The 9,574-nt window shown below is 46.1% G+C and overlaps 1 protein-coding gene and 1 non-coding gene across 2 annotated transcripts in view; one reads left to right on the top strand and one right to left on the bottom strand.

Annotated features, from left to right (window-relative positions):
* LOC144148458 (uncharacterized) overlaps positions 1–4,799 on the bottom strand; it is an 11,524-nt gene extending 6,725 nt beyond the window's left edge. The window contains exons 1-2 of the mRNA XM_077679997.1: positions 4,782–4,799; positions 4,550–4,631 (exon numbers count right to left, since the gene is read on the bottom strand). Of these exons, the coding sequence (XP_077536123.1) occupies positions 4,550–4,631; positions 4,782–4,799 (100 nt within the window). The remainder of the gene's footprint in view (positions 1–4,549; positions 4,632–4,781) is intronic.
* Trnat-agu (transfer RNA threonine (anticodon AGU)) lies at positions 300–372 on the top strand. Its single transcript has one exon. It is a non-coding gene; the product is annotated as a tRNA-Thr (tRNA).
* Positions 4,800–9,574: the final 4,775 nt, after the last annotated feature.

The raw sequence follows: 9,574 nt of genomic DNA, 5'->3' as shown, positions 1-9,574 counted from the left end.
TGTCTCGACTACCTGGCCAGAATAGATTAGTAAAGGAACTAATGTAACCCGATGGCGCAGGAATTTTTCAACGCGTATATATATATATATATATATATATATATATATATATATATATATATATATATATATATATATATATATATATATATATATATATATATATATATATATATATATATATATACATATATACACATACATTTATATATCCGAGTGGCGCTGGCTACCACCCCAAAGTGCAGGAAACAAAAAAATACCTTAACATAAATACCCGAGAAAGTGGTGGGAAAACAGCCCCGCCGGTAGCGTAGTGGTAATCGCACCAGACCAGTATTCTGGAGGTCGTGGGTTCGGATCCCACCGGGCGGGCATTTTTTCACCACTTTCTTTCTGACTCAAAAAATTCTTTATCTGTTTCTATGACCTACCTCATTCCCCCCTTTGTTTTTCGAGGTTTTCTTGACTGCCGACCCTTATTCTATACATACATACATACATACCCACATACATACATACACGCATGCATACATACATGCATACACGCATGCATACATGCATACATACATACATACATACATACATACATACATACATACAACCCGCCGCGGTGGCTCAGTGGCTAAGGCGTTGCGTTGCAGAGCACGAGGTCACGGGCTCGATTCCCGGCCGCGGCGGCCGCTTTTCTGATGGAGGCGAAAAGCAAAAACGCCCGTGTGTACGAGATTTCGGCGCACGTTAAAGATCCCCAGGTGGTCAAAATTAATCCGGAGCCCTCCACTACGGCGCGCCTCATCGCCTGCTTTGCGTCGGCGCGTTAAACCACACAATCAAATACATACATACATACATACATACATACATACATACATACATACATACATACATACATACATACATACATACATACATACATACATACATACATACATACATACATACATACAACCCGCCGCGGTGGCTCAGTGGCTAAGGCGTTGCGTTGCTGAGCACGAGGTCACGGGCTCGATTCCCGGCCGCGGCCGCCGCTTTTCTGATGGAGGCGAAAAGCAAAAACGCCCGTGTGTACGAGATTTCGGCGCACGTTAAAGATCCCCAGGTGGTCAAAATTATTCCGGAGCCCTCCACTACGGCGCGCCTCATCGCCGGCTTTGCGTCGGCGCGTTAAACCATACAATCAAATACATACATACATACATACATACATACATACATACATACATACATACATACATACATACACACACACACATACATACATACATACATACATACATACATACATACATACATACATACATACATACATACATACATACATACAACCCGCCGCGGTGGCTCAGTGGCTAAGGCGTTGCGTTGCTGAGCACGAGGTCACGGGCTCGATTCCCGGCCGCGGCGGCCGCTTTTCTGATGGAGGCGAAAAGCAAAAACGCCCGTGTGTACGAGATTTCGGCGCACGTTAAAGATCCCCAGGTGGTCAAAATTAATCCTGAGCCCTCCACTACGGCGCGCCTCATCGCCTGCGTTGCGTCGGCGCGTCAAACCACACAATCAAATACATACATACATACATACATACATACATACATACATACATACATACATACATACATACATACATACATACATACATACATACACACATACATACATACATACATACAAGGAACTCTGCAAAAACACCGAAGAAAAAAACTAGTCCTGAGAGAAGGGAAGTAGATGGCCTCCTTTTCATCTCCACGTGGATCAGAACAAGAAATCTTAGCATTAGGCGTCCAAGACATTTCGAATGCAGACAGCGGGGGAGGCCGTGTTCCTATCAACTTTGTAATGTAATGCTCTTTACACAAGTGTATACATTGTAGACTCAAGTGGGGGTGGTTGCAAGCGCCGCCTTGGCGACTTATTGTAGCTTGGACCTTCTTTCTGAAGTCCCGGGGTTAAAAAGGCCATAAAGGCGGGTTCATTAAAAAGACCGTTTGTTGGCCCCGATAAAAAATTGACCCATTATATTGCAGGCTTCTAACACATAATCTAGATATTAGGGAAAACAGACAAACGGGATGCACGCGTCCCTCCCCTTGAATCACTTTCTATTAATTTGTCTTGGACGTCACTGCGCGATTGGAGACTGGCGACATAAGGCCTCGTCAAGAAACGCTACTGGGACATTGTAGTGGGACCCCCAGTTCCGTAAGCCAGCATCACTTGAAAGCTAAAGTGCAGTTAATACACGGAAAACTACCTTTTGATTGCTGTGTCTCATACTAGGGAAAGCGTGGCCAGGTTACGCCTTTGAAGCGCGAAATTTCAGTTGTTCAATACTTTCCGAGTTTTTTTTTTTTTGTTGTTGTTTAGTAAAAGCCGTTCACGACTGGAATGCAGCTGAGTAATTTATCTCGAGTTAGGCATAGTTGGGATTTGTCTTCGTGGGCCCCTTAAAAAGAGCGCGCGCGGACACCATGGTTGGGTCCTTGTAGAAACTCTCGATGCTCCAACGGGGCCCTGAAGTGAGAAAACCGGCCACTTGGCTCCTTAAGTTTATTCTCTGTCTCTTCCTCTCTCCAGGCGAGGCACAGTCGGTTTACACTTACCGAGCACGAACTGCTGTTGACGTAAACACCTGCAATTGCCGCACGTATATTTGTTAGAGAATAGATCTCGAAGTAGTCTCGGTTAATCCGTCTTGTGCAATGAAACCAATTATTTCACCGGACAAAAAAAAAATTACAGCCGTTCCACTCAATGTGAACGCATTCGGAAGTTCAGGGCAGTGGTTCGCCATAATGGGCTGTAGCGCCGTTATCCGCTCGCTGCTAACACCCAATGCAAATGAAATTTCCCGCCTTCGTAGTGCTCGCCTGTCCCCTGCCCCAAACTGCGCAAGTGGGAGTTCTGTTCTTTTTGTGCTTGCTTTTCCTCCCGCACGTGCCGGCGTTGCACTGACACTTTTTTTTTCTCGTACTATCGTAAAAATCAGCCCAACGAGAGTTCCTAACTAAATAAACGCGGGTGATGCCGGTTAGTTATGGATATTTTGCCTCAAATGTACCTACAGGTTTCTTTGCGCTAGACAACGGGGAGATGTACGACAAGCGCCTGCGGTTCACGAGTTTCGAACGCATCTGACTTATAAACCACATATAAACCTCTTGGCTTTCGAAGCCTCTGGGTTATGTCGCGACGACTGAAAGTCGTATTGTTCTACTTGGGTTCAGCGAGCGAGCTGAGACGGCAAGGCGAGCCCCTAAAGTGCTCTGCACTTAAAACGATATCAGCTAAACAGCACCACTGGAGCCGAGCTTCGACGTTGTGTGTTTTAAAGCGGTAAACCCACATTAATTTTAATTCGTATGTTTATTTTTTTGTGTTTGTTTCGGATTATTCTTAAGTAAGCTTGCTTTTCAGATGGATTATTCGTAAGTTAAACACTGAATACCAGCCGTGGACTCAAGTATATAATGTTAAACACATTCATTCAGAGATATAGCTTGATATGCCTATCAAATAAGTCGAATGTTTAGCTCCGCGGCCATTACTTAAAGATGTGGTGGCATTGCGTGAGTTAATTCACGTTATTAGTTATTCCACTGTTCAGCGTATGTGCACAGCCTTAGTTGCCTTCTAGTAGGTGACAGGCAGGAACCGCTATGTCCCGTTCATGGCAACCTCATCAACTACCGTGAATACGTCACATTGACGTCACATTAGCGTCATTCCTGATACTTCGGTCTTCAAATTCACGCATTGCATGTTTATCCCCGAAGCTACCGTTTTTTTTACGCACAGGTTGTACAGGCTTAGCGTCCTAGCAATACGCTAAATAGAGCTGTGTGGAATCAGCAATATGTCGTCATAGAAGACGCTATCCAAGCAACTGGAAGCAACAATGGGAAACTAGAATTAATTTCTAAAGCACATTGCGCTGCAAAAATGTTCGCACATCGGCCTGATATATGAATAACATGGGCTATGCAATGTAGCCTTCCTACTGGTAAGGTTTTTAGACAGCATTTCCAACTCACTTGAGTGTCTTTCAGGTTTCTTTTGCTCTCTGACAGCGTTTTTCATTCGTTGTAACCATTGTGTCGAGGTCCTGAATTTCGGTCGCCAGATAAGTTTCGTAGTTAGAGTGGTTCCATTGGGATAATCAGTTAATCCGGACGCTGAGCGCTGCAAACTTCTCAATTTGAGGCCTCCAGGTGAGTTGAGTACGTGGTTTCCTATCTAAAATGAGTCAACCCAGCCGGTGAGTGCTGCAAAGTTCTCAGTATGTACTGTAAAGTGATGTTCGCCGTTAAAACGGTCTCCAGGCGGAATTCAGTCAATAGCGGCCGCTCGTTCAGTATCTATACGATATAGTAAAGCTGCGTATGGCTAGGATCAAGCAGATCACCCCCGTAGACGTAGACAAGCAATTTCAAGCGGTGGATGTATATGGGTTTATGTATAAACTGTCTTATTCTGGTACAAAGTAGTATTTTGCACTCGCAGAAAAGAAGCCGAGCGAATCTTCTCAGCCTGTGCAGCAGCTTCGTTTGCTTACAGTACTTGTGACTGTCGCACTGTGAGTTCCTCCCGTAATTACGATGAGTGACACATCGGTTACCGTTGGGACAGTCAGCGTCCTGCGAACAACGAATAACATTTAGGTCAAGAAGCGCGGAGTGAATTTATTTTTCCTTTTTAGTACACTAGGCCCTTTAGAGGGACCTTATGACACTTTTTTTCCTTTGAAAGATTTTTCTCTGTCTGCAGTTTCGGTGTTGTTCGCGCACCTGAATGACGGACACCATGACGCCACTATGTACCAGCTTTCGTTCAGATGGAGCAATAAAAGTGGTCGGTAACCGGTAACCGTCGGAAACAAAAGCAAAGCGACACCTGGAAAGCGGGTCTGCTGTGACGAGCAAATCACGGAGAGCCGCTTACTTCTGGCGATGTCTACACTTTCGCTGAGCTTCCAGGTATACAGATAAACAGTACAAGCTTTTGCGGTCAGCGTTGTAAGGTATTTTCATTTTTCAAGAAAGAACTCCGTCGCGCAGGGGACTTTCATCGGCCAGCGCCCACCAGAAAGTTCACGCAAAGAAACATTTCGGCTAACTCCCTGATGCACAACATTAGTTTTAAGCATTCGGAACGGACAACCACATCACGCCTACAGCTGCAAACGCGTAACTACAATCAGTTGGGACTTCAGGACAGTACTAGGGTGAATACTTGATGTAACGACACCAACGAACGTAATGCGCACACTTCATGATTTCAAACTAAAGTATAAACACTTCTACGCATTTGCCCTCTTGGTTTACTTACACTTCGGCAAGTAGGCGTATCAGCACTGTTAAAAGGTAGGGCCACTGAAACCATCAAAAAGAAGGAAATGCCGTGAGAGTAAGTGCTCAAAAAATTTAACGCTGACAGTTAAATTCAAAGATGTGACCCTCTGTTGGACCAGTAGCCCGATGATCGAAGATATGATCCGATGAAACGATGGCTCGTGGTCGACGGCACGTGGCAAACGATGAGCTACTCCAAGCAAGTGTACAATATGTACACTTTATTTACACCAGCTATTTACAAGTCTCAGGGCTTATGACAACATAAAAGAGGTCGTGCAAGGCCCGCGTTGAGCGGGGCTCCCCGCTCTCTCTCTCCTCTTTTTTCCAAAAGCATCAAACTCCTCAGTTTTACTCCTGAAACCCCGCCTATAACAGGGACGTCACAATTTGAGAATCAGGATGACTCATTGAATAACCCACACTAGACCACTGATTGGCCACCGTGACAAACAAAGCTAGGTGGGTTCAAAATAGTGACGTGACCCACCTCTCTCACTCTCATGCAGAAACCCCGAAGTATTCCGCAAAACACAAATTTAACGCACATGAAAATCACCCGACTAAAAGCAAAAGTAGCGGCGGCCATCGGTTGTCGCGAGGCTCGTCTTAAAGTATCGTCCATACCGTGGGTGCCTATAACTCTGCCCCACGCCGCCGAAATTTCTTTCCTTTGTAAATACCTGGAGCGCCTAACAAATCCTTGTCACCTACCAATTGACGCATCCCAGCCGCCGAGTCGCCAGAGTCAGACGTGTGACGAACGGAAACTTCGCCCAGTAGCTTTGAGCAGTGCAACTGTCGTAGACAGAACGTCCGGTGCCCCCTTCCTATGTTTGGCCCCTTGACTGACATTCATCTCCCGTTCGCTTCGGGCTTTCTCATGGCCGTAATTTCGGTTGTCAGTGTCTACGGTCCCCCTTCGCCGGTGTCCCGAACGAACTCGAGGAACGACTCCTTCAAAAGCTTATATCGATTTTAACTATTGTGGGGTAGGGACGCATTTGTATAAGCCCTCTCCGGGCCCGCTCAGCGTCTGGTGATCACAAAAGTGCGGCGAACAAAAAAAGAAGCTTCCGCGGTTTCTCTTGACACCCCTCGCGCCCAAGTCAGCTCGGCCGGCGTTAAACAAACACAATAAAGGTAAACCCGCTATACCTAACGAACGATAATCTAGTTGCCGGGTGGTATTAATTAACTAAGTGAGGTGCGCGAACTTAACACTCACTAAGCAAACATCGAAGAAACAAGAAAAAAACTTTACCTAAAAAAGGCTGAGAAAAGTACGAAAACTTCCTCGCATCAAAACTGCGTGAAAAGTTCGTCAAAATCTTCGCTGAAAGTGCGTCCAGTGAATCGTCAAACCTTCACATACCCAGATAGCAAACAAAGAAAGAACCGAAGCGACCATATTTCGCGCAATACGTAAACGCATCAACGAACGAACTGAATGTATACCGATCGGTGGTTTGTGAGATGCGTGTACTTGTCTCATCTAGAACCCTTCTTTTCTTTCGAGATTTTGAAGTGACCATTCGCACACAATGGAAGCCCGGTTTCACGCATGCGTCGTGTGTCATGCGGAGATCATATCAGGAATCAGGGGGGGGGGGGGGGGGGTATTCTCGAGTTTTGTCCCTTTTGTGTCTCTTTTGGCGAGCCCTGATTGGCTAAAAGCAAACTACCGGAAGTGACGTAACGCAAGCGCGGCAAACCTACTGCCAACGCTCACTGCTTAACCGGAAGTACATCACGAGAAAGGGGGGCAAAAGGAACGTTTTCAAAAGGGACAGTTACGAGAATACCGCCCCAGAGCTTTTCATTCGACCAACCGGTCTATGGGGAAACGCATTAGTTTTCTGACAGGAAGCCAGCGGTTCGGTCCCATTAAGAAAGCTTTCGCTTTAAAAGACATGCAGATGGGGCAATATGCTCTACACTTTGTTCGACTTCACCCTTTTTGTGAGGTGGACTGCTTCGCCCTTTGCGAACAAAGACCTGCCTAAATCTTCGGCGGACATTGCCATGGCTGCAAACGGAGTTCCGAAATTCGTGATAAAGTTGAACCCACAAGTGCGTAGATTGTGCTGGTACAAAAAAAATGTCTGAAACAGTGCGGACAGGTAAAACAGATCAGAAGTCTTCTCCTAGCCATCTGCTTCAATCACCCACAACCTCTCAGTACGACGTACCGCTTCTGTAAAAAGTTTCAAGGCCATCCTGAAAGTGAACAGGTCGCCAAAAAATCTATCTCCAAGCGTATACGTTGAATTATTGGTTTTCAATATTTTCTTGCGTTTTCGAACCATAAATTCCGTTTACTTGAATTTCGTTGCAATATATTTATTTCTTACGCATTCATGGTACAATGCTTTCTGATGCTTTCTGATGCTTACATTTGCTGTAGCTATATTTATGTACAACTTACTTTCATGTTTGAAAATACGGTATCCACGTCCCCCACCCCCCTTTATGGGAACGCCATCGGTTCCTCAAGGAACAAATAATTAACAATAAATTAAATACCCTTCGTCGCCAGAAAAAAAACACAGCCGTTAAAATATGCGTGACATTACTGCACTGCAATGCCGGTAGTGTAGTTTGTCAACGACGTTGATTTCACTGTGGACAATACCGTGCTCCGGGATGTATGTAAGTGCTCTACGCACTGCTCCGTAGAGAGTACTGGTGTGGGGTGTGTTTGGGGCAACAAACTGCTGATTTTTCCATTACAGGGAAACTCACGACGAATGCGTGTACTCGATTTCACGGATATTGAGAAGCATCGCATTCTACGACCAAGGATTCCTCTTTCATTTGTTCTTCGGGTTGGAGGTAACAATAAATTCCCACAGGGACAATTCGGCCTTAACTCCGACCATCGCTTCGAGTGTTAAATAATCGTTACAAATTTGGATTAAGCAGGCCGCATTTGAGGTCTGCTCTTTCTGCATGACTGCATGGCTTACGCTAACGGGTGAGCGCAACCCTACATTCGTTGTGGCTCTTTCCCCCCTGTTTTAGATCCGCAAAACCAACCTGCCCCCGATTGCAGCTTAGGAGACACACTTACTCAGTGTGATGAAGCAACCGATGAGGGATGCGGGGACAAACATTTCCGGAGGGTGGTTGGCGCTGGAAACCTTTGACAACTGCTGCTCTTGTGAGTCAGAAAATGGCCCCTGCCCAGTAGGTCGATTGGCCAAGAAAGGAAGCTCGCATAAAGTCGGTAAGATATACCGGAGATGAAAACAAAAACTAATAGGCGCCTCAAATAACATAATCAAAGCAAAACAAAGAAATTTTAATGCAGTAATAAAGACAGGTACTGAGAAGCGGAAGAGAAAGTTTACAGTTTATTGCCCAGGCTCTGTAAACATGTGCCATCTATACTGTATCTGTATTTCTACAAGACAATGGAGTCAGGATCATGATAAACAAAAGGTCTAAACGATGACACCACGCAGAGAGAAGAGCAAAAGGACAGTCCTTGTGTTCCTCTGTGTGTGTGGTGTCATCGTTCGCGCAGTAGTCACCTTTTGTAACATGCACCAACTCGCCCGAGTCCTTCTAAATTAGATCATGATCACCCTGAGCTTTCATCATCATAAGCCTCTTGAGTAAGGATCAGGATGATGAGAGTTCGTTCACCTCACATACGCATTCTCGGTGACGGTGTGCCTCGAAGTTGTTAAATTCGGGCGTTTCTGAGACTTGAGCAAGTCCACAACGGGTGTTTAACGTCAGCTTCCGGCGCAGGAGTGGCACAGAAGAGGCAGGTGTCCGCAAGCTGGGCGTGATATCGAGCAGGCCAAGCGTGAGTAACTTTTGGGGATAACGCCACCCGAACTCGAAGCTCCGCAGCAAACCCTCCTCCCAGCGAGCGAGCCCACTGGGTAGGTCAGTTCCCCGCGGTGGAAGTAAAGCACGCGTGGCGCGGCGGAGGCTCTCTTTTTCCACCAACAGTTCTTCTGCGGTAGATACTGGAAGAACTGGTAGTGGCAGTGGGAGGTCTCTTTGGTGGCAGGCGCGATGTGCTGCAGTGTGGGCAGGAAGCATGTCCCGGCGAATCCACAAGACACGGACAGGGCTTGGGTAGGTGTCCTTAATCGCATGAGTGCATGCAGCCAGGCTTGTACACCGCGCAACTAGACGTAAATCCCGAATCGCTGCCGTTGAGTCTGTGAAAATTTCCAGCTTCACCCCACTAGTCACTGTCGATGCAAGCG

This window comes from Haemaphysalis longicornis, unplaced genomic scaffold, assembly GCF_048455015.1.
Source record: "Haemaphysalis longicornis isolate Haplotype H1 unplaced genomic scaffold, Haemaphysalis longicornis Haplotype H1 scaffold_8, whole genome shotgun sequence".
NCBI lineage: Eukaryota > Metazoa > Arthropoda > Arachnida > Ixodida > Ixodidae > Haemaphysalis > Haemaphysalis longicornis.
The sequence above is the reverse complement of the archived record's forward strand: the minus strand, read 5'-3'. Positions and strand labels throughout refer to the sequence as shown.